This window comes from Anabrus simplex, chromosome 8 (genome assembly GCF_040414725.1).
Source record: "Anabrus simplex isolate iqAnaSimp1 chromosome 8, ASM4041472v1, whole genome shotgun sequence".
Lineage (NCBI taxonomy): Eukaryota > Metazoa > Arthropoda > Insecta > Orthoptera > Tettigoniidae > Anabrus > Anabrus simplex.
The window spans coordinates 204,421,168-204,448,035 of NC_090272.1; the positions used below are offsets into that span (position 1 = coordinate 204,421,168).

At 37.5% G+C, this 26,868-nt stretch overlaps 1 protein-coding gene across 1 annotated transcript in view; it reads right to left on the reverse strand.

The window, feature by feature from the left end:
* The window catches only part of LOC136879364 (mucin-3A), a 187,018-nt gene that overhangs the window by 10,887 nt on the left and 149,263 nt on the right, over positions 1–26,868 (reverse strand). The window contains exons 10-12 of the mRNA XM_068229094.1: positions 16,131–16,282; positions 4,474–4,644; positions 1,580–1,765 (exon numbers count right to left, since the gene is read on the reverse strand). Coding sequence (XP_068085195.1) covers positions 1,580–1,765; positions 4,474–4,644; positions 16,131–16,282 — 509 coding nt within the window. The remainder of the gene's footprint in view (positions 1–1,579; positions 1,766–4,473; positions 4,645–16,130; positions 16,283–26,868) is intronic.

The window sequence follows — 26,868 nt, forward strand, 5'->3', positions numbered from 1 at the left end:
ATTATTTCGTCATTATAAATTACATATCTCAAAATTTTCCCATTTTCACTTCCAGACAAATGTCGGGACAGTTCGTTTTCATCATAATTCATTTCATCTTCATTAGCTCCTCAACTGAAACTGGCTTCAGAAAGGGCATCCGGCCGTAAAACATTACGTAAATTTTATCCCAGTCCCCGTATTATGAAAATGGACTAAGGGGTAGTCAAATAACAGGAACAACAAAACAACAATAACAACAACAAATCTTCTCTTCTTTTTATTTTCAATTTTTAATTTTCCTCATTCTTCTCATTTGCCGTTATTTTCATTATTAATTGTTGTTTCCTTACTCTATTGTAAATATATCTTTCACTGAGGAATTGTGTAATTCGGCATCTCGCTGTTTTGGTTTCTCAAATAAATAAGTAAATAAATAAATAAAAAATAAATAAATAAAAACATAGGGTCACAAGAAAACAGGATAGTAGATCACCCTAAATATCTCTACGTCTATGTGTCTTTCAGTGGTGCTCTAAGAAGAGGAAGAGGAAGAAGAAGAAGAAGGAGAAGAAGAAGAAGAAGAAGAAGCCTCAGCTATAGCTTAAAATTTAGAGGCATGATTTGTTCACACTAATTTATGTTCGATTTCGCGAAAAGGGAACAATTTTTCGCGTTATTTCGCGAAATAGGACTGGCCCCATCGATTCAAATTTTGCTTTAATCCTTTCCTGCAGTTATTCATAAAAAGTATAATTCGTGTGATTTGTGAATTATTTATTTATTTATTTGTGAATTCGCGAAACAGGACTGACACCATCGCTTTAAATTTCACTTTAATCCTTTTCTAAAGTTATTCATAAAAAGTTTAATTCGTGAGATTTGTGAATTATTTATTTATTTGTGAATTCGCGAAATAGGACTGACCCCATCGCTTTAAATTTCGCTTTAATCCTTTTCTAAAGTTATTCATAAAAGGTTTAATTCGTGAGATTTGTGAATTATTTATGTTTAAAGATAGATTAATAAAGAGAAGCAATATTGATAATAATTCATTATTCCTTATGTAATCTTGATTAGAACTACCGTAAAATATAGCCCTAATCTTCCTAATCAAGATTACATAACAAATTACCGTTTCACCCTACGTGGTCGTAGCTTTCACCTCATATGGCCATACCATTAAGGGATTTTATAGAATATTAATATGAAGAGATGCTTCTGTCGAAATGAGAAATCCTTATTCTGTCTTTTGTTTCCCTTCACACATGTGATATTGGAATACAATTTGAAGATCGTTATTTTCCACAAATTTCGCTGCATTTTCACAAAATGTTCGCAAAATAAGTATATTTCGCTTTAAACTGGCCTTGTCGCTTTAATCCGCTCTAGTTCGCGAAAACAAAATCACTAATTTCTTAACCAGAATCATATGATTCGTAAAAATATTTCGAAATCGCTTCAAAATATTTTTTGTCTCGTTTATCATTAACGCGAAAAAAATAGCATGCCTCTACTTACAGTCGTACTGGTTATTGCACCATGCATCTCTGGAACTCCTGTTTCATAGTAAATGTAAGATGTCACTGTGACTCACCACAAACAATTCTTCCACAGCACTTGCCATGCTCCTTGTCTTTGAGTCGACGACAACCACTCTTCACCGCGGGACACTTGACAGCTTGACATAGTACTTCACCGTAGTAACAGATGCAATGAAGACAGGGATCAGAGCTGGGCAGCAAGTCTCCGTGTCGGTATTCTCGGCCGCTCGTTAGGCAGTGCTCTGTAACATACACCCACTGATGGCAAACGTACAAAATAAAAGTAATAGGGCTCACCTACAGTTACCTGAGAAAAAATACCCAATTCCAATTTCTAATTACTTTTCAGAATGTAATCAGTAAAACTGCAATTATAATTACTTCACAGAACGCGAGTCTTCAGGGAATCACTGAAATTTTTTTCAGCCTGGGGCTGTACCTTAGAATTAAGGCCACGGCCGCTTCCTTCCCGCTCCTAGCCCTTTCCTGTCCCATCGTCGTCATGAGATCTATCTGTGTCGGTGCGACGTAAAGAAACTTGTAAAAAAAAAAAAAAAACATTGGCAGTAAAATTATTGTTGTGAGTACACACTGTGGTGATTTTCTATTAAGCTTTGTATCAAATGCATCTCGTCCTTTGTATTGTACAGTAGATCTACTGAGTTTTAATGTTATCATTGTCATTGAGAAATGCAGACACAAGGGTTTTTCCTATTTACGAAAAATGAACAGTAATAAAAAACTTGAATTGAAACATCTGTAATCAAAATATATGATTTAAAAAATTGAAGTTAGGCGAATGGAAAACCCGCAGAGCACACCCTAGATGATGCTGCATAGAAGTGATACCCACAGCTAGCCTACGTTCGGTAGTTAGAGGAACTGAAATTCAAGTTGCCGCGGAAAGACTGACAAAGCAGTTAGGAATTATATTTTCAGAGATATCAGGCTAGCTTTCCGGATTTAGAAGACGACGTAATGTAGTGATATGTAATGATTTTTTAAAACATAACGTACGCCCGTTTAGATGTACCATAACAAACGTATTTTGTTGCTGTAAACGAAATTTTAATGCACTTCCTACTGTTGTTCAACTTATCCCTCGGCCCCATTAATCTGGACTAACGAGGTTTATCTGTAAGAGAAACAACAACGCTGGTTATCAAGCAAATTAACTCGGACACGGCCGACTTGATGCGTCGCTCTAGCTAGGATAAAAAAGCGCAGCAAGAGATCTAGTCGGCCGTGACTCGGAGTACGTCGTTCAACCTAATGTCGGTAGATTACAGCACTTTGTTAAATGCTAGTACGCTACGCATTCATTTGTTAACGTTTTGTAATATTACCAACCAGTACGAAGTAATAATAATAATAACTTAAATGTTTCCACCTTTTCAATACAATATATTCACAAAATTACAAAATTATACGGTACTAGTTTCGACCCATCTAGGGGTCATCATCAGCCGTATTGGATTTCGCCACAAATGATCTTTGCTCCAATACGGCTGATGATGACCCCTAGATGGGTCGAAACTAGTACCGTATAATTTTGTAATTTTGTGAATATATTGTATTGAAAAGGTGGAAACATTTAAGTTATTATTATTATTACTTATATATTGTTCAATACGGACCAAAAACATGAAATTCATAACCATCAACCAGTACGAAGCCAGTACGGCCAGTACCCCTCGTCAAGTATTTGCCTTCGTTGCCAACACCCAACCAAGATGACAAGTCATATCGTCAACCTTTACACCTTTTGAAGAATTGTAAAAACAGGACAAACAGTTTATTTACTCATGCCGATATTATATCCTCTACAGATATATCGGAATTTTTAAAACTGCTCTACAAATTATAGGATCTGGAGTACGCATGTCTACACAAATTATTCTTTGCGCATGTCAGAAAAGTCTCGTGTAACTACGGACGCGATTTGAATTTGACAGTATGTGAACACTCGGAGAATTGATGTTACAGTACGTGTTTTTAATTTTTCAGGATCTGTAGTGAACGTGATAAGTTACCTTGTGTTTATAAACTTTACAGTTTTCGTGTTTGGTTCACATTTACTGTGTTTTTTTCTTTGCGTTATATGTGATGAAAAATGTGTTCTCAGATTACGTAGTTGTAATTTTTTTCTTTGTAAGATCTCTTGACATCCGCACATGCGAGGTCACTGTACGGTAATGTGTGTATTATAGAACCTACGTAAGTGGTGTTTTGAGGTTAGATTACAGAAAGAAAAAACTCGAGCGATTGATTTTGTTTATTGTTAGAATTAAAATGAGTGGGCTTCATCGTTTCGTAATTTACAGATTATCATGAAATACAAGGTGGGTACAGGTCCACAACATATTGATTACATGCCTGCCATGCAATCTTTCTGGTATACTTAAAAATTGCATGTAAGTTATGGATCAGCTTTATTTTTCTTTTCAAGGATCATGCGTATTTTTAAAAAGAAATGCTTAGAATTTTGTGTGTTCGTGAGTCAACTAAGTAGGCTATCTGAATAGAATATCTATACTAATTAGATTTACCATTCAAAAGAAAATACCCTATAAATTGAGTTTAGTGAGTATTATAGTGAATATCACCAGAGGCACAGGCTGACTAAATGGCTTGAAGTGTCTGCTGAATTCCTAATATAACCAACAGTGATTATATATTTTTGTTTCAATGACTACTGCCCTGTCAAGAGCACAAATTGATGAATAGACCACACATTCACTCATCACTTCTAGCACGGTTTGATGTAGGACTACAAACCAAACACTCACTAATCACCATTGACCACATAAATTTCACATCATCTTAATGGAATAGTCAGTTAATTTACCCTTAGAGAAAAGAACCAATCCCTATTTTAATTGATGTAAAGATCTGCTACGTTTTCATGAATGTACATTTTATAAATAATTAGAAGTGTACCAGTACTTACCATCTTCAGTCTTTGGTAGGATTGTGATTGCAGGTGGAATTATTGTACCAGAGGTTATATCTAAGGAAATATGAGCCGCTGGGATGTTCATTCCTGTTGTATGATATGGAACATCAAACTTTGATTCATAGAAGAGACCATCCAGTATTGGTTCGCGAGGAACAAATCCTCCTGAAATGAAAATTATGTTCATCTTTAGAAAAAAATAATGAGAACATTCTTAATTATTTAAAGTCTTCTTCATCTAATGTATTGTTGGATATTTATGCCTTCTTTAAAAAAAAAATTTTTTTAATTTTAGTGTTCTGTCCCATTCTGCTTTTGCTTTTGCTATTGACCTGCTCACAGTCGATGACTTACTTGCAGAAAGGGCTAGCCTAAAAGATGATCCTTATAGGGGAACTGAAGTACGTAGTGTAGATATTGTGATCATAGCCATGTGACTTCACTCTGAATCACAGGAACATGACCAAGATTGGTCAGAATTTGAACTCAGGTGGATTTTACACCTGCAAAGATTTTTACTAAATTATATGTTGTCATTTCTTGATGGGTGCAGTAATTTTGTATTTGTCTCTTGGCTCAGGCCAGGCTTTTGATAGGGTAGATCGTCGGAGATTACTGACAAAAATGAGGGCAATTGGACTAGATAAAAGAATGGTTGAATAGGTGGCTACATTGCTAGAAAACAGAATTCAGAGAATTAGAGTAGGTGAAGTGTTATCTGATCCTGTAATGATTAAGAGGAGCGTCGTGCAGGGCAGTATTATTGGACCTTCATGTTTTCTTATATATATAAATGATATGGGTAAAGATCTGGAATCACAGATAAGGATATTTGTGGATGATGATATACTGTATAGAGTAGTAAATGAGGTGCGGATTGTCATCTACTGCAGGGGGACTTAAACAATGTAGTGAGATGGACGGCAGACAATAGTATGATTGTAAATGGGATGAAAAGTTAAGTTGTAAGTTTAATCAAGAGGAAAAGTCCTCATTGTGTTGATGGGGTGGTAGTATCTCATGGGGAACAATGTAAGTACCTAGGTGTTAATATAAGGAATGGTTATCAATGGGGTAATCATATTAACGAGGTAGTTAAGAAAGGTTACAGGTCTCTTCACGTGGGTATGAGAGTATTTAGGGGTTGTAGTAAGAATGTAGGCCTAAAGGAGAGGGTGTATAAGTCTCTGCTAAGGCCACAGTTAGAGTATGGCTCCTGTGTATGGGATCCTCACCAGGACTACTTGATACGAGAACTAGAAAATATTCAAAGGAAAGCAGCACGATTTGTTCTGGGAGATTTCTGGCAAAGGAGTAGTGTTACTAAACTGTTGCAAACTTTGGGCTGGGAAGACTTGGGAGTAAGGAGATGAGGTGCTCGACTATGTTTCGAGCTGTCAGTGGTGAGTTGGTGTGGAATGATGCAAGTAGAAGAATAAGCTTGAGTGGAACTTTTAAAAGTAGGAAAGATCATAATAAAGTTGGAATTCAAGAGGACAGATTTGGGCAAATATTCATTTATAGGACGAGAAGTAAGGGATTGGAATAAATTATCAAGGAAAATGTTCAATAAATTTTCAAGTTCGTTAAAAATATTTAAGAAAAAGCTAGGTAAACAATTATAAATAAATGTAAATAGGCCCTATGCGGTAAACAATTGATAGGGAAATGGGCGACCGCCCTAAATGTAGGTCATTGATGATTGGTTGATAACTCTTGCAAACCTGTATATACCGTACTGTAAATAACCGAGAGCAAATATATTTCTCGTATGATATAAGCTTCATGTCTGTATTGATGATTCCTTAATTCAACCTATAATTCAAAGTAGGGGATGTTCCCTCTGACCAATTCAATAATTTAAAGTTAATTTTAAACTAGTGTTTTAACATAAAATATCTGTTAACTTTAAATTATTATGTTATTTATATCGTGTCAGAAGCATACATAAGTTTAAAATTAAAGATAAGGAAGAACATAAAACATAATATAAATACTCCAATGGCGAAGAGCCACATTAAACTATGTGAGCCCGAAACCTTGCAACATCAAGTGCATTTGGCTTCGCTTTAACCAGGTCTTCTGTTGTGCAGCTGAATGGGCATGAACTGCATTGCAGCAAATGGGCTGTGGTCTGCTCATCTCCACATACACATAAGGTACTGTCCACTTCGAAACCCCATTTCTTCTGGTTTACCCTGCACCGCGTAACACCAGAGCGCAGTCTGTTCAGTGCTCTCCAATTCACCCAATCTGTGACATGGCCAGGAGGGAGTTCCTCTTTTGGGGTCATCCATTGACCGATCCTCATATGTTGACTCCTGACGCGCCATTCTTGAATTCTTGCTTGCTGCGCTGTTCCTGCAAGTGTTTCGGTTACTCTCAAGAAGCTTTTCCTAGACTTAAGCCACTGGCGTGGTGGCTCATATCCATATTATGTTGATCAGTTGGAACATCCCATCCTTTGAATTATAGATTTAATTATGCAAACATATTGATATTGACAAAAATGGTTTCGTGAATGCTTTGGTCACAGTCCTTTACTCAAACATGAAGCAAAAATGGCTCAAATGCTGTGCTTTCTGTTATGATACCAAACTTGTAATCATTAATTATAACATTACTTATGTTGTTTTTGAAACAAACAATTTTTAAAAATAACTTACTCATATTTTCAATACATAACATCCGATACACCCCACCCTGCATGGCGCAGCAGCCCCGAAGGGTCATGGGGTCAGCACAACAAATTCCCTTGGCCGTTATTCTTGGTTTTCTGGACCAGGGCTGCCATATCACTGTCAGATAGCTCCTCAATTGTAATCTCATAGGCTAAGTGGACCTCAAATCAGCTCTCAGATAAAGGATAAAAGCCCTGAACTTGCTGGGAATCGAACACAGAGCATCTGGGTAAGAGGCTTGCAATATTGTTAAGCACATATTACTGTGTATATCTTCAATGTACATGTCATTCAAATAACGAAGCCATTAAAACACTACGCAGGCAAGATTAGCTGGTTTTTTTTTTTTTTTTTTTTTTTTTTTTTTTTTTTTTACGTTGCACCAATACAGACAGGTCTTATGGTGACAATGGGATAGGTAGCGACCATAGCCTTAATTAAAGGTACAGCCACCGGGCGAGTTGGCCGTGCGCGTAGAGGCGCGCGGCTGTGAGCTTGCATCCGGGAGATAGTAGGTTCGAATCCCACTATCGGCAGCCCTGAAAATGGTTTTCCGTGGTTTCCCATTTTCACACCAGGCAAATGCTGGGGCTGTACCTTAATTAAGGCCACGGCCGCTTCCTTCCAACTCCTAGGCCTTTCCTATCCCATCGTCGCCATAAGACCTATCTGTGTCGGTGCGACGTAAAGCCCCTAGCAAAAAAAAAAAAAAAAAAAAAAAGAGGTACAGCCTGGTGTGAAACTGGAAAACTGTGGAAAACCATCTTCAGGGCTGCTGACAGTGGGGTTCAAACCCACTGCTCCCAGATGGAAGCTCACAGCTGTGTGACACAATCTGCGTGGTCAGTTCACTCGGTAAGCAAGATTCGATCCTTGAATCGTGAGTTGGTTTAGCAGAGAGCTTGCTCGTTTCACTGCGCCTTCATTGGGGGAATGTGCCCCAGGTTTGCCTTGTGAAGCACTCTTGAAGTATTCAAATTCCATTTTCTTGGAATTAGGTGGGAGTTGCACGTTGTAATTTGAACCGGTGCACTTTCTTGCTATGGTCTGCATCACATTTGTTGACAACTAGCTGATGTACCTATGCTTCACTACAGAATTCTACATTTTATACAGAATTCTAGGTTAGGTAGTGTTCACGTTGTAAGATTGTAATTGCATAGCTCTGAGCGTTACCCTGGAAACGCGATGGGGAAGTCACTAAACGTATCTTTTGCATGAAGACTGGGTTAGGGAATTTTCATTGTAATGATAGGCCCTCTTGCCTACCATCAGTCACAATCAAGTTGAGGAATTTTCATTATAATGGCAGACTCTCACTCTCTACCTGCCTTTTTACATCCTCAGAAAGACTGCCTTAGTAATTTTTCCAACTGAAATAAACATAGGTCATTACAATGACGCCAGTAGGAATGTCGCGATTAAAAGCAATATGAAATACTCGATCAAGTGAAAAAACACATATTTTCTTAATTTTAACGAACAGTAGTATGCTGCCGATCTAACAGTCCAAAGATTCAGAGCTGAAATGACCAGGCCGCAGAGAGCTGTGAGATGTGAACACACTTTTATTTTTGGGAGCGAGGGGAGGGGGGCGAAGAGGTGGAGAGTCCCAGGGCAAAAACTAAGCCCTTTTACTCTCTGTTTCCTAGGAGTACCCGATGAGTTGGAAAATCTCAATTCACTATACTGGCGGGGAAAAATCTATCTGACTTCAGGGCAAATTTGTCCTCCAATCCAAAGGAGAAACCCCTCTTGACTGCTAATTTGGAATAAAATGAATGTAGAATTTAATGAAAGTAAAGAGGAAGAAGTTTTGCTTAAGAAACGGCTCATTTCAGGATTGAATTTTGAGTTATTTAGTGAATTGTGGTGCTATAACTTGGAATGGGCTGAAATTGTAATTCTAGACCAGGTCATAAGTGAGCCTCTGCCATTATTCCGTTCATTGTGCACACTGATCAATCCAATCAGCATATCAGAAAAAAATTGAAAACCTACAACCTGTTTTTCAGTCTTTGACCGGGTCAGGGATGTAATGAATGAATCAGATATAGGCTGTTATTACGATGGGGTCGCCACTCCCAAAGTGATTTATATTAATGAGTGATAGATGCTATGAAATGAGAATGGAGAGTGTTGCTGGAAAGAAAGATGACAGGGAAAACCGGAGTACCTGGAGAAAAACCTGTCCCGCCTCCGCTTTGTCCAGCACAAATCTCATATGGAGTGACCGGGATTTGAACCACGGAACCCAGTGGTGAGAGGCCGATGCGCTGCCGTCTGAGCCACGGAGGCTCTTCAGCATATCAGAATAGGGATCAAATAGCTGGAATACTATGATGAACCAGCGTGTTACGTACCAGCAGTGTCAGAAAATGTATGAACCAGAGGAATGGTATGTTAGGGAAGAAAGTTATCTAACTCCCCTGCTATTTTCTGCCAATATTCAGGCAGACTGTTATACTCAGTATGCAGCAGTAATCCCATCTATTGAAGATGAGTGGCAGCAGAAGAGACAATGAAAATTACGACAAACAATAATCAACGTAATTTTATTGTTAATCAATTTTATGAGCTTTCGATATTGTAGGCCTTCACATTTAGTTTTCTTCCGACTCTCAAATACCACTCTTATCATAGTCGGTATGGTAAAACTATATAAAACATAAATGATTGGAAGTTGTATTCTCTATTACTTTTGTTATGTAGTACTTTTTGATAGGATCAATAACATAGGTACTTAAGAATTAAATTTTAGTCACCTTCCCCTAAACTACCATTTCATCCAGGGTGAATAAAATTGTTTTTATATTAGACTGTAGTTTCTTATTCCCTTATACTATATACCGATTTTCGTTAAATTCTGTTTACCCATGTTCTCTTGGCTCGGCATTGATGTGGACTTAGCAAGAAAAATACAAATTCATGTATATTTCTGTTATTATAGCCAGTACAGTAAAAATGGGTAAGACATAAATTATCAGAAATTAATTCTATATAACTTTAGTTGTGCAGTGTTTATCGATAGGACCACTAACAACATAAATATTTGAGAATTAAATTTTAGGCCTTCCCCTAAATTACCATTTTGCTCAACGTGAATAAAATTATTTATAGCCTAGATTGTAGTGGCTCATTCCCCGACTTTACATACCGACTTTCATTAAATTCCCTGTTGCCGTTTTCTTGTGATGCATGTACATACTCACAGACAGACAGAAATTACGGAAAAGTAAAAAGTGCATTTTCTTGTTACTGTGGACACGACCGATACAGAAATACCATTCTTTTTAAATTCTGAACAATGTACAGACAAAACTCTTATTTTATATAAATAGATGCATCAAAACTTTGGTGACCTGTTCGCAAGGTCTTTTTGTCAGTCTCGTGCTAATTAGAGACATTCTAAGCACAAGCAGAAACTAAGGCAAAACAACACAGCCAATTTCATCGTCACCTGGAGCTCGCTGAGTAGATGTATGGCACAATTATGGACATGAGGGTCCTTGGAAGACTGTCAAAAAGGAACGTGCTGCTGGTTATAACTTACCCGTATATAACATGAAAGGCACTGAGTAGACTCCGAACTGATGTGTCTCGACATGAACCCAATCTGAAAAGGTGGGGCTAAATAACCACGAATGGGTTTTATGGTTGTGGAATCCTGTATGTTCCAGGACACTGTTTGGTTTGCAGAGAGCTAGCAGAAGCCTGCACAGTGGTTGAATAAACTGTAGGAACTGAATAACCTTTACAGACTACTAAATTCTGGGCTTTATGACACATTTAATTGTGCACGTGCTATTATGTTTACCCCCTGTCATATTGTTTGCTATATTCTGTTAATAATCAGTTAACTTTTTAATGCCTGTTCATACTTAAAGTAAATTCATGTCGTGGATATGTAAAATAAATAGCAATGAAAGTACATGATTAAGTGAAAGAATTCGCATGTTTGATTCTATTTAATTTACACCTTCAGTTTAGACTATACTGCTCTGAATCTTCACGTCATTGTGAAGGAAGCTGTTGTTGATCACCTGTTTTGAGCTACCTTGGTGACCTATCTTTTGCCTGGGACTTGCTGTCTGGGTTTTGGTGGTGATATCCCCATCCTTGAGACGTGAGCATTAAATTCATTCATTATCTCATAAATGGTTCAAACACTTGAAAAAAGAATTAGGTTTCAGTATCTGAGACATATATTGAGAGGTGGTCTTCATAACCTGAGCAGATGGCATTACTTAGCTTTATGGTTTTTCTTGCACTGATTTGATAACATTCGATTACTTTTCTTGTTAATAAGGATATCAAGCTGCATTACTGATGTTTAGTTTCCAAATATACTGATAAATTTTCAAGGATATCTCCAATCTGTAGGGTGAACAGACTGAAGATGTTTACTAAAAATTATAATTTTTCTCTTTTCAGTTTTACTTAAATGTGCCAGTTATAATTGCTGCAGTCATTGTACCCCAGCTAGCATCATAGTGAGCGGAAAGTTTATGAAGCACTGTTCTATACTTCCTCTAGTCTTGCAGACCCACCCTCTTAAGTGTTGCAGGCGGAGTTCCTCGAAATAAGTGTTGCTGCATCTTTACTCCTGAACAACAACTTTGGTGCCTCATAGTATCTGAAGTAGTACGCACATGGTTTAGTTCTCTTTAGTGCCTTTGGGAATTTACATAACTGTGTGCAATATTATTCTAGAAGCTTGACTCTTTAAGGGGAAATGTAGGCAGAATTAAAGGAAAAGAATCACAATTTTCGTGAAGCTAGACCTATATATCAAGGAGAATATACTTTCAAAACGATACACTGAAATTCGAACTACAAATGACATTTAAAAAGAGGATGCTAATGAAGAGTAGTACGGTTATGGACAGTTTTAGAAGGGGTATACTCTTGAAATCTCATTACAAAAAGTTTTCTGTATTTCACATTTCTCTGTAATTTAGGTACAATTAACTCAAGATTATTCAACATTCACAGCACTCTCATTCAGTCATTTTAAAGGAGTTTGCAAGTTTCGTTTAGATTTGATGCAAAATTATGGAGGATACATGCAATCAAACACATGACTGTAAATCTGAATGTCTCCCCTTAAAATGCATCTATAAACAGATGTCTTTCTGCGGCCAAGGGCCAGCTTGCCAAACAATGTATTCGTGGAAACCCAGGGTGTTAAGGAACAAACACAGGAGTTCTCTTAGAATTCAAAGGCTGCTGGTTGGGGATCGAATGGTTGTGGTAACTATTATGAAAGATATGTCACCATATACCGATACTTCACAGTTTTTAAAAAATCTGTAAAGAGGGAAACACTTTTTCTGAGGGATTATATGCTTTAACTAGGCAGTGTAGCTGCAGCTAGTAGGACTCGTATAGAGTCTGGCAGGTTTATCGGCATCAACCCTTAACCATTTGGCCTTTGTCTTTTTGACTCTTTGAAACCTATCATGAGTTTGTAAGTAATGAACTGTGAATGTCCAAAGCTGCCACTTCATAACTTAGTTTCTAGCAGTATGAAGTGCCTTCATAAATAACTTAGGCCTATTTAAAAAAGTTGAAATTAAACTATAATGAAAATGTTTGTTTCTCTTTCATCCACCATTGGCTACTCTGAAGATGCTTTATCATGGTTTCTTCTTTTCATGTCAGGTGAATGGCAAGGCTGTTTCTTAATTAGGGCCATGGCTGTTTCCATCCCAGTCCTAGCCCTCATTGCCATAAAGCTACCTGATTAGTGGAACTGCTAGTGATATTAGACATGTTTGCAAAATTAATAACTTGTTTGACAGAAGGCAGTTTGGTTTTAGGAAAGGTTATTCCACTGAAGCTCAGCTTGTAGGATTTCAGCAAGATATAGCGGATATCTTGGATTCAGGAGGCCAAATGGACTGTATTGCGATTGACCTATCTAAGGCATTTGATAGGGTAGATCATGGAAGACTACTGGCAAAAATGAGTGCTATTGGACTAGAAAAAAAGTGACTGAATGGGTGGCTATATTTCTAGAAAATAGAACTCAGAGAGAGTAGGCAAAGCTTTATCTGACCCTGGAATTCCTCAAGGCAGTATTATTGGACCTTTTATGTTTTCTTATATATATCAATGATATGTGTAAAGAAGTGGAATCAGAGATAAGGCTGTTTGCAGACGATGTTATTCTGTACAGAGTAATAAATAAGTTACAAGATTGTGAGCAGCTGCAGAGTAACCTCAATAGTGTTGTGAGATGGACGGTGGGCAATGGTATGATGATAAACGGGGTTAAAAGTCAGGTTGTGAGTTTCACAAATAGGAAAAGTCCTCTCAATTTTAATTACTGCGTTGATGGGGTGAAAGTTCCTTTTGGGGATCATTGTAAGTACTTAGGTGTTAATATAAGAAAAAATCTTCATTGGGGTAATCACATAAATATGATTGTTGATAAAGGGTACAGATCTCTGTACATGGTTATGAGGGTATTTAGGGGTTGTAGTAAGGATGTAAAGGAGAGGGCATATAGCCTAAGTCTCTGGTAAGACCCCAACTAGAGTATGGTTCCAGTGTATGGGACTCTCACCAGGATTACTTGATTCAAGAACTGGAAAAAATCCAAAGAAAAACAGCTCGATTTGTTCTGCGTGGTTTCCGACAAAAGAGTATTTATAATATCCAATAACGGACCATGTATATTGGTATTATAAATTTACTCATTCGGGTCAAATATTTCAGATTCCCTATGGGAATCAACATCTATATCATAAGTGGTATGTTCCGAGCTGTCAGTGGAGAGATGGTGTGGGAGGACGTCAGTAGACGAATAAGTTTGAGTGGTGTCTTTAAAAGTAGGAAAGATCACAATATGAAGATGAGGTTGTAATTCAAGAGTAGAAATTGGGTCAAATATTCGTTTATAGGAAGGGGAGTTAGGGATTGGAATAACTTACCAAGGGAGATGTTCAATCATTTTCCAATTTCTTTGCGATCATTTAAGAAAAGGCTAGGAAAACAACAGATAGGGAATCTGCCACCTGGGTGACTGCCCTAAATGCAGATCAATTGTGATTGATTGTGAAACCCAGAGAGAAAGCAACATAAGCTCTGATGAATATTTTAATGCTGTGTTATGTAATATTTAAAACATCTGTTCGCTTGAAATTCAGTAACAATTGATGTATAGCTGTAGATCCTAAGAATTTTTGTTTGGTCAGAACTTGAAATCTTCTGTATCAGCAGATTCTTATTTCTCAATTTTGGCCATTTTAGGACCACGTAAGATATTAACCCACTGCATTCATTTCTGTTTCACTGTGTTTTTTCCTCCTCTCTTCTGCCCAGATGTTATTCTATTCCTTCTTTCTCCTGGAAACCCTTGACATTTTGTATCAATCTCCTAAAAGTTGTTCTGCCCTGTATTATATCTGCTGTTATCCCCATCTCTCTTGATACTTTGGATCCACTGGTTGCCATTCTTATTCTTGTAAACATGATTAAAAATTTGTTTTGCAAGTCTGGCATTATCCATTGACCAAAGAACTTAACTCTCCTCTTCCTGACTGTATCAGCAAATTATTATAACACCATGGCCTACAGCCCTGAAGGGCCTTGGCCTACCAAGCGACCGCTGCTCAGCCCGAAGGCGTGCAGATTATGAGGTGTTGTGTGGTCAGCACGAAAAATCCCCTTGGCCGTTATTCTTGGTTTTCTAGAGCAGGACTGCTATATCACCGTCAGATAGCTCCTCAATTGTAATTTCATAAGCTGAGTGGACCTTGAACGAGCTCTCAGGTCCAGGTAAAAATTCCTGACCTGGCCGGGAATCGAACCCGGGGCCTCCGGGTAAGAGTCAGGCATGCTACCCCTATACCACAGGGCTGGCTAGCAAATTATTATAGGTAGATCACCGCAGGACTTGTATTTTAATTTGTATTCAGTACTATGAAATCTAGTGCAATGAGGATAAATTTGAAATAAATGAAAGGCTTTCAGGATTGGTTAAGAACTTAGCTGCTCACAATTTTTACACATAAGGAGTAATATGTTGTTTATTTGCTTGTGAAGGCCTGCATAATTTTGCTTTGGATTTAAGGTATGTTGTTTCCTTTGGTGGTTAATCATTTAAAAAGAGTAAGGTTCCTTGGCTGAATAGTGAGCATACTGGCCTTCGGTTCATGGGGGCCCCAAGTTCAATTCCTGGCCGGATCAGAGATTTCAACCGAGGATGGTTAATTCCTCTGGCCCTGGGATTGGGCGTTTGTGTTTTGTTTTGGTACACTTCTCTTCATCTAGACACAATGTACCACATTACCAACCACTGCAGAAACATCCAATAGTGAACACAGGGTTGGGATCAGGAAGTGCATCCCACTGCAAAAGTGGGCCAAATCCACCATGATGTGCTGACCCCATTGAATTGGGAAAAAGACCAGGAAAAAGAAGAGTTGTTAATCATTTACAAGAAAATTTCAGGTTTACTGTCAAACTCCTACTCTCATAGTTGTATTGATTTCTGGCCATACTTAATAGTAAAAAATACTCCATTTATTCAGGGTCCACCTAGTGAAGACAGAAAGGGATACTTGGTTCACCTAGAAGGACATGGATTCTATTCCCCAAGTCAAGAATAGAAGAGATTTCCACTTTTAAAGAGGTTCACTCAGACTGTAACAAATACAGGTACCAGATGACCAGGCATAGAACAAACCACGCTATCCTACTTACTTAGGTGCCAAGGGTACAAATAGTGGAAGCCTTTACCTTTCACTTCAAGGGCCTACCTGGCCTGTATGGAGATAGCTTAGCTTCATTTTTGTGCTATTCATCCATCTCATCTTGTTGTATATGCAGCAATAATCTTTTCTCAGAATATAATCTAAAAGATACGGAATGTTTTTGACAGCTATATTTATAAAAATTACTGTAAACCTGCAAGAATTTTAAGATTCTTCAGTAGAAATGTGTCTAACATAGGCTACTTACCTTCCGTTTCAGCTGGTGGAGAGAAGAGATTTGGATGAGACACTTTGTAGAAGACAGGATTGTCAGTTGGCCTGTGTTTATCTTGTTTAGGATACGATGTTGGGGAATTCTTATCCTCAACAACGGCATCTGCCGCTACAAATGGAATAATTCTGAAAGTGAAAATTCAGTCAATCTGAAATCTGTTTATAAGTTGTAGATTATTAGAATTACTCATGCATTGTAAGGATGAAGTACTTTTGATAGTGATCAGGCTGGAAATGGAAGAGATTGAGGGGTGCAACTTACCCAGACAAGGAAATGATGCACATAGACCTACTAGGTTAAAATTATTTTTTTTAAATATACTGGTACAATTTCTTGCTCTGTTGGAGAAGACAAGGAGACCTATGTTGCTGTGGAGTAACAAATGTATTAGAATATCAAATGCAGAAGGTTAGGAAAGAAATAATCAAGTAATCTAATAAATATAGGTATGGTAATAGGAGTAAAATCATGGCTAAGAAGATAGATAGATGTGGACATTTTCTTCCAGAATTGGAGTGTTTATTCTTGAGATAGGATAGATTAAATATGAGGGGGCACATTTGTACTAGTAAAAGAAAGAAGAATTTGTAAGCTGTGATAAAGTTAAGGTTAGGAAACAAACAATTCTAAGTGTAAGGCTCATCTCTAAAGATAATAGGCAACTTGGATATATTTTAAGATGTACAGATGTGGAAACAGCGACAGTGAACCAGAATTACTTTATAAGATTATGAGCTACGTGGGGAACAACATAGAAAGGAACGTGATTGTAGAGGGTAATCCAAACTGACCAAATATTAACTGGGAAGGTAATGTGAATTGCAGAAAGCATGACCAGCAAATGATAAATAAGTTAATGCTATGGGAAGGACAGCTGAATCAGAAAATATGGAACCAACAAGAGGGAAGAATATACTATACGTGATGCTCATGAAACCAGGGTCGGGCTGAGTGGCTCAGACGGTTGAGGCGCTGGCCTTCTGACCCCAACTTGGCAAGTTCGATCCTGGCTCAGTCCGGTGGTATCTGAAGGTGCTCAAATACGTCAGCATCATGTCAATATATTTACTGGCATGTAAAAGAACTCATGCAGGACTAAATTCCAGCACCTCGGCGTCTATGAAAACCGTAAAAATTTAGTTAGTGAGATGTACTGTAAAGCAAATAACATTATTATTGATAAAACCAGGTGAGCTCTCTAGAGAAACACAGGTGAAAGATTGAATCTCGGAAGGGCTGATATATCCCTGCGATGGCGGGTTGACGCATGTATCAATGTTAATGGAGAGCATTTTGAACATTTCATATAACAAAGAATTTCATGTGTTATGCTGCTATGTTCTGTTTCTGTGAGTTTCCCATGATTAATGTACTGTGTAGAGTTGTAGCAAATGAGTTCTAACATGGAAAAAAAGTTTTTTCTGGACCCATGTCCATATAACATATTTTCTTCTTCTGCATGTGAGGAATGTGTCCTGATTGTTTGACCATACTGTATTGTTACATTCCAATGTTTTCCCTAGGACCTTTTTACTGACTGCCCAGCTAACATAACGTAGATACATTCTAGTTACATAATATGAATACATATTTGAGTCGTTGGGTGCTCCAAATTAAAACGTAAACACTCTAAAACTCTTCATTTAATAATCTTCATTATTGTCAGCAAAACTGATCAATTACATCGGAGTTTAAATGTTCAGTTTGACTACCGCATAGTGTCATTGCATGAGTGGTGTATGGATTAGCATGGAATCCCATGCGAGCACTCGATTCCGCATGATGTTACAGACCCGTATGGCACTCCACAGTAATCGAGTGATAAGCCCGGAGTTACATGATTATGAACGAGCAGTAGAACACTAGTTCAAAATACTCTTATGTCTTATTTGTGGTAATAACACTAAAATAGTTCAATTTTTTCAGTTAATGTTTGCTGCTCTGATATTGTTAATACCTTAAGGGGGATAAATAGAGAATTTATCTTATTCATTTTTAAGTAGAATTCCCTGCCCAGCTACTCATTCCTGTCACCAGCTGATGAAAATTTCTGGGGTGATCACTGCATTCTGTATACATAAATGATATGAGTAAATAACTGGAATCACGAATTGTGGTGATGTTATAAAGTACTTTATAGAGTAATATATACCGTAAGATACAGGATTGTGAGTGACTGCAAAAAGACCTTGTTTATTATGAGGTAGATGGCAGACAGTGGTATGACGGTAATAGGATGAAAAGTCAGGCTGTGAGTTTCACCAAGAGGAAAAGTTCTCTCTGTTTTAATTACTGTGTTGATAATGCTCTGTTGAATGCTGACCTTAAAATTGGGTCTCATGAGCATCAGCAGTCTGTTCTTGTTCCAGAACCTTATCAGTCATGTCTTTCCCTTGATAGAATTGTTCATTATGTTCCTGCCATCTTCCTGCCTTGTTTCCTTTCCCTAGAAGTGGGGGAAGGGGTGGGGTGGGGAAATGGAAATCTCTGTAAGAGATTTGGCACATGGTGGTTTGTGTTGGAAAATGAGTTTAGGCAGTCAAGGCTACGTCAAGTGGCCTTTCACACTCTAGCGTCACATTCCTGATCCAAACTAAACCCATCTCTGGTTAATAATACCTAGAGCCTAGTCTTGCAGTGTAAAGAAAAAAATCTCCTTCATGCGTCGAACCCTCTTCTACCAGCATTCTCTCCCAAGATTTTCACAAGGTTGTAAACTGACTGGATAAGTTTGCTGTAAAATTCCTTTTGCTATCCACATCCAATTTACTTCCTACCAGATGCCTTCCTGTACAGTACACCTTTGTATTATTTATTACCTAGTGTCATCGCACACTGTACAAGGTAAGCTGTTTACTCTGTTACAGGTTGCACATCCACTCATCTTCTGTCAACATTTTATTATTTATCACTGTGTTTCATAGAGGCAGAAATGAGCTCATCAGGGGCTGTAAAGAAATGTATGTAGAACAACTGGGATGAAACACTGAGTTACCTTGTAGTCTGTCTCTTCTAGCTGGTATAACCTAAAAGAATATCATTTCACTAGGAATTATGTTATTTCAATTTTGCCACTGGCATACTGGTGATATTTATAATTTACTGAAGTTACATGCTGTAGGAACACAGACTTGCTTATGTGCCAACAACTATTCTGCCCCAGGAAATAAATGCATTATGAAAGAATGAAGGACATGTTCGGCTCGCTAGGTGCAAGTCTTTTGATTTGACGCTCGTAGGCGACCTGCGCGTCATGATGAGGATGAAATGATAATGAAGACGACGCATGCACCCAGCTCTCATGCCAGCAAAAGTAACCAATGATGGTTAGAATTCCTGACCCTGCCGGGAATCGAACCCGGGACCCCTGTGACCAAAGGCCAGCATACTAACCGTTTAGCCATGGAACCAGACCCCAAGAAATGATACATTGTCAGTTACGATCAGAGGTTTATACGAGTTGCAGAGAAACTAGTGCATGATTTTGCAACACTTTTGTTAGAGTGATTTATTACTTACATAACAGAGGATACAACATGGGTATTTCTCCTACTAGGGCTTGGTGTTCCATTGTTTAGGATATCCCAGATCATTTATCAGGGCCACTGTTACATTCACCTGAGAAAGTTCCAACACATTCTAGGAGGAAAAAGAGATATATCAAGAAGATGCATGTCAATAAGAGGAGGAGAAACGAAGCAAGGGAATATGTAGCGAGCAAGACCGGAAATGTTGTTCTAGGGAGAAAAGTCTAAGAGCTGTGTCGCTGTCCCCTGAGATGTTTCGAATTCAAAGAACAACAGATATTAACAATATTTAATGCGTTTTGGGATCTTGCCGATTTTGATAAGCAAAATGCTTATTTATTTGGATGTATTTAAACTATTCCTGTAAGTGATAAAAATCATTGTTGTCCGTATTGAAGATACTGAATGTAGGATGCTAAATGGTTTATTTTGTCACCTATTCAATACATATAAATTTTACATTTAGGAATTTATTCTTAATTTCGCTTGAGACATGTTTTGCCCTTCATTGAGGGCATCATCAGTCAAAATTATCACCTCAAGGTAAAAATCAGGTACCTGATTAGTATTTAACATGCACAAATTAGTATACATTACAATGGCAAAATTAAGTACGAGAAACTCTTGTACAATGGTGATGGTTAAACAATATAAGTTTAAAGAATAAGAAGTCGGCAACAATGCTTAAAATTACTGGGTAATTATAGCAGAGTTCAGCAGTGGTGCTCTGAAGAATAATTGATGCACTCTTAGGAAATTATAAATTTTAAAATTATTTACAGTATAACAGTCGGGGGGAAGGGTATAGTGCTCGGTGTCAATGTTTTTAACAAAAATTACTGCCAATGGTTGGTAACTATACAGAAAATATACATTATCTAAATGAACAGTTGAGAAATTTACAGTTTATATACATATTTACAAGAGAGCAGCTTTGTGAGCAAGCACATAAAAAAGTAAATTACCAAGTGCGTCCCGTTGCTTTAATCGCTGGAAGTTGATTGTAGCATTGTCATATCAGAAATATGCAGAGTGGTTTAATCTTAGTTAATAATCACAGGGGGCAGGGAAAATATTCCATAGCCAAATGAGGTTCTATATGCATCAAACAGAAGGTTGTCTGGTTGAAGCACCGGGTTCGGTACGGTGAACTTGTCAGCGTGGACGGAGACTCAATGGGGGTCATTGAGTAAACAGTGCATTTGAATGGCAACAATGACGGCAGTTATTTGTAGGTAAATGTATTGCAGGGAATGTGTTGCAGGTTGAATCCTTCGCTTTTTCTTCGTAGATTTCTTGTAGCTTGGAATGATGTGTGAAAACATCGGTGTGAGATGCCAGTGAGACGTAAATTGATATTGTTTCGTGAATGAATGTATGAAGGACCTCGGGACGAATTTACAGTTTTTTGTTGCTGGTCTAGTGAAAAAGAATGGAGTTGTTTATGCTGTGAACTGCAGTGGAGAGAGTAGAAAATATACGGTAACTATAGAGTCAGAGCGATTGAACGTGAAGTAATTATTATTTAATACAAAGGTTAGTACTTTAATAAACTCTTCAATTTCTATTTTGCTTAGTCCACTGTGTTTGGAGAGATTGTTTCTTATGATGCTGATGGTTTCGAGAACTGGGATGTTCGGATACATGTTAGTGATGTCAGAGGAACATAGAATGTGGTTTGGCAGCAGTGTAAATTTATTTAAGGTTTGACATAGGTCAATTGAGTTCTTAATGGGGTTTTTGTTGTTGAATTTGTAATGTTTTTCGAGAAAGTAGTGTAGAAATCTTGAAGTTTTGTATGTTGGACTGCCTCTACTGTTGATAATTGGTCGGATGGGGATGTCTTTTTTGTGGGTTTTGGGTAAGGACTTTGCTGTGGGTAAGGTTGGATTCATATTGACTAGTTTAAAGATTTCTTGGTCATTTAGGAGGAAAGTTGAATTTTTGAGAAGGGTTTTCAAATTGCGTTGTACTTTTGGTATAGGATCCTTGTTGATGATGGTGTAGGTTGCGTTGGAAAAGATTTCTTCAGTTTTATTGATGTAGTCCTGTTTGTTCATAAGTGCAGTTGTGTTACCTTTGTCGGCTTTTGTTAATATGACGTTATTGGTGTTTATTTTGGTCTTTAAAGCATGGATTTGTTTTGAAAGGGTAGTGTTTTTGCTGGTTTTTAACTCATTAACTAGGGAGGGCAGTTTCTTTTTTATTTCGTGTCTGACGTCATTTTGTTTTTCTGTGGTGATCTGTTTACTAATGTTGGATTCTATTTCTGCAATAGTGGTGGTTAGGTCATCTATCGTATTGAGGTTAGGCCAATTGTGTTTTAAGCCTCTGTTTAGGAGGTTCATTTCATTGTCAGAGAAGGTGGTATCAGACAAGTTAATGGTGGCAGGGGTGTTGTTTGAAATAATGGATGTAGTGTTACGGTATTGTTCTTATTGTGGTTTGATGTGCTTGGTTTAGTTGCCTTCAGATGGGCTAGTTTGAGGTTTAGTGTTTCTTGTTTCTTTTCTAGTACATTAGTTAATTTATTGTCGGTATGTCTTAGGAAAGATTGCCATTCAAGCGGGGATAAGTATTGTGCAAGGGTTAAATGTGTTCGATACAGCTGTAAATTTAAGAAAGATTTTTTCCTGTATAGTTGTTTACTCTCGTCTTTCAAGCAGATGTTGTTAACTTTGTTTTGAGTGATTGTTGAATTTTGAGATGGAATGTTTTTCCTTTGTAGTGATTTCAAGAATTTAGGTACTAAATTTAGCTTAACACATTCTTTAAGGAAATTAATATCTTTGGAAATTTCGCTGATTTTTACCTTGAGGTAATTTACCCAGTAATTTTAAGCATTGGTACTGACTTCTTATTCTTTAAACTTATATTGTTTAACCATCACCATTGTACAAGAGTTTCTCGTATTTAATTTTGCCATTGTAATGTATACTAATTTGTGCATGTTAAATACTAATCAGGTACCTGATTTTTACCTTGAGGTGATAATTTTGACTGATGATGCCCTCAATGAAGGGCAAAACATGTCTCAAGCGGAATTAAGAATAAATTCCTAAATGTAAAATTTATATGTATTGAATAGGTGACAAAATAAACCATTTATTCCTGTAAAGCGGAGATACAGGTTATCTGAAGGTGAACCAAGCTACAAGCAAAATAGCTTTGTTTACTGAGTGAAAACTGATGGTATAACCCGGAGAATCTGCAAGAAGTCATGCATGAGTGTTCATGGTCTGCAGAATTACCGAGGAAGAGTTAACAATATAATAAAGAAAATAAAGTCGAAGGCGGGGAAAACATAACAACAGGCCTAGTCATGCTTCAGATGAAGCTGCAGTATAGTTCACCAGCACATTAAGAGTTTTCCAAAGTATTAGTTGCATTAAAGTTGAATTCAAAATCCTGACCACAAATTGGTGAGTATCAAGGAGGTTTTAGAAATGGCAGGTCATGTGCAGAACAGATCCTGAACCTAAAAGTGATCATTGCATACCAGAAACAAGAAATTCATGCTCACATTTGTAGACTTCAAAAAGGCCTACAATTCCGTAGAAGGGGAATCAATGATTCATATCCAAGCACAAATGGGTCTAGATAAGAAGATAAGAAAACTCATTAAATAGACTGTGACTGGCACAACATCCAAGGTCAAGTTCAGAGGTATCCTATCGGAATCTTCTGGGATTCAAACGGGTCAGACAGGGAGATGGACTATCTTCCCTTCTGTTCAGTTGTGTTCTTGACAAAATTATTAGAATGTGGCAACACAAAATGCAAGGAAATGGACAGTATACGAATGGAATGCAAGAACAAAGGAATTGGAGTTGATTGTGTAGCATTTGCGGATGACATTGTGGTTCTGTCGGAGTCAATAAAGAAGGCACAGAACCAAATTGCCCAATTCCAGGAAGAACTCCTTTGAAAAGATATAATACATGACCAACATCAAAACAGCACCCAGATGGATGACAGTTGAGAGAGAAGGGATTCAGAAAGTGGAGAAATTCAAATACACTATCTGTGGGAGTTGATAGACAATAACCTGCAGAAAGAGAGGCACTGTTATCGAGAATCAACTAGATTAACTTGGCATATAAACTAACTATGAACACTTGCTACAAGAAGAATATCTCGATCAATGCAAAACTCGGACACTATCAGACAGTGATCCGCCCGGAACTTGCAACTAGTGGAGGGAAAGATACTGGGACCCCAAATACCAGAAAAAAAAAAAAAAAAAAACCCAAGAATTATATATGAGGATGGAAAAGATCTTGGATAAGGATTGATAAAATACTTGTAATTGTAACTCGTACTTATTATTATTTACTATGCATGAAAGTTTCCATAGATTTGGTGGAGACCAAAATATTGGTAGAGAAATTCTAGAGAAATTAATTTCATTTTATGGGTCCGTATTGAACTTTGATTAAACCAAATAAAATAATAAGTGAGTTGTTCCACCTTTTCAATACAAATTAAATAGTGTTTATTAATTCACATTTAATGGGTCTAGTTTTGACCTATTTAAATGTCATCTTCAGCCATATCACATGTAGAACAAAATATTTGAAACACAGTTGTGTTTCAAATATTATTCAAATATTATTATTTTATTTGGTTTAAAGAGAACTTCCATTTAAAAATCAAGAATTTTCCAGTGTATGAAACGTATAGAGCCATGTTCTTCGCACATATCTACAAAATGAACCCTGAAAGACTGACCAGTAAGATAATTAGATTTTTTGAGATCAGGAAAACTACAGTGCGCTGGTACCAGGACCTGGAAGAAATAGGAATACAAGGAACGGAAATCAGCAACAGGGATGTTTACAAGTTGAGGAACAAGGCCACGAAAAGGTTTCAAGGAAAAGTTAGATCCCGTACCCAAGCGCAATGGACAGAAGAAAGGAGGAGATTGCAGAGTGAAAGGATGAAGGAGAACTGAACGAGGATTTTTTGTTTGCTAGGGGCTTTACGTCACACCGACACAGATAGGTCTTATGGCGACGATGGGATAGGAAAGGCCTAGGAGTTGGAAGGAAGCGGCCGTGGCCTTAATTAAGGTACAGCCCCAGCATTTGCCTGGCGTGAAAATGGGAAACCACGGAAAACCATCTTCAGGGCTGCCGATAGTGGGTTTCGAACCTACTATCTCCCGGATGCAAGCTCACAGCCGCGCGCCTCTACACGCACGGCCAACTCGCCCGGTGAACGAGGATTAAAGCCCAGAAACAGATGAAGCTGAATTCGAATTAACGTGATCCAGTTTCGGCCAAAATGAAAGAAAACGACTGTTAAATTAATCATAAAGTACTATCATATTCAGATTTTGATATAAACCTCTTTATAAAAGCATATATCAAAATCCTTTGAATGTGTTATTTGTTATAATTAAATAATAATACGCTATTTTACATGTCTGCACTGCTGATTTTAAGAGACACTCGTGTGTTGCGGTTTTGTAGCTCACCTTCATTCTCTGTTAAGTACCAAGAAATGTATTGCTTTTTATACCTGTAGCCCATGTATTATCTCTATACTTAACCCTGATGGATGGAGAGCAAGAGAAAGTCCAAGAAAGCACTGGATGACTGTGTACATGAGGATATGAGGCATGTGTGCCTATGAACTGGTGTTGCCATCGAGCAGTTGTAGAGTTATGGTGGAACCTGCATCTTGATGGGAAAACACCAAGGAAGAACAAGAACAAGATTGCTTTAATTTCTCTCTTATAACTGAGACATGTTAATTGAATTTGCAACAGTAATTTGTCAGGATGGCTTCTCAATGAATGATGAAGCAGAAACAAGCTCCTGAGGGGCTGAGAAGAAATGAATGTAGAACAACAGGGATTGATGAGGAGAGAGCAATTTTATTTGAAGATGGCAGTCTGTGAAAATGTGGAGATTGCCCTTGTCTTCTCTTTCCATTGCTCCCTTTTCCGTCATTGATCTGCCATTGTGTTTATCCTATTATATGCTCCCTTTTATGTACCTATCTTTATATGCATAGTATTACTTGATTTGTCTCTTATTTGTTCTTTTACATCACTGAATTTCCACATTAAATAACCTACATTTTATTTTGTTCATTAGGTTGATCTGTGTAAGGTACTGGAGGATGGGACACCATTTAAGAATTAAATGTTAATACTGTTGTGGGGAAAGCCATTAAATAAGTTACAGGATTGTGAGCAATAGAAACAAGACCTTGAAAAAGGTGTGAGATGCTCAGTAGACAAAGGTATCGTGGTAAATGGGGTGAACGTACCTCACAGGGATCGTTGTATGTACCTAGGTGGTACTATAAGAAATGATCTTCGTTGGGATAATCACATTAATGAGATCGTAAATAAATATGTCCTATCTCTTCATATGTTTATAAGGGTGTTTAGGGGTTGTAGTAAATACGTAAAGGAGAAGGCATGTAAGTCTCTGGTAAGACCCCAACTAGAGTATGTAACCTTTACCAGGATTACTTGATTCGAGAACTGGAAAGAATCCAAACGTAGGCAGCACAATTGTTTTCTGTGTGATTTCCAATAGTGTTATGAAAATATCCCTCAGGAAGACTTGGGAGTAAGGAGACAAGCTGCTTGACTAAGCGGTATGTTTCGAGGTGGCATGGAATTACATTAGGGGGTGAATAAGCTTAAATGGAGTTTTTAAAAAGAGAAAGAATGATAATATGAAGATAAAGTTGAAATTCAAGAGGAAAAACTGGGGCAAATACTCGTTTATGATAAGAGGATTAAGGATTGAAGTAATTTTTCAAGGGAGATGAATTGATAATTGATAAATTTCCAAACTTCTTTGAAATCATGTAAGAAAAAAAAATATAGATAAATAATTAATCTGCCATCTGGGTGACAGTCCTAAATGCAGATCAGTGGTGATTTATTGATTGATGGATTGATAAAAGAACTTGTAATTGTAACTCGTACTTATTATTATTTACTATCCATGAAAGTTTCCATAGATTTGGCAAAGACCGAAGTATTGGTAAAGAGAAATTCCATTTAAAAATCAAGAATTTTCCAGTACACGAAACTTATAATAATAGGCCTACTTAGTATGCAAGAATTGTTGAAGAACGATAGAATCAAGAGGTACCTCATGTTGATGAGGCTGCATACGTTCATTTATGAGCTACAATAGATTCATTACATCTATATT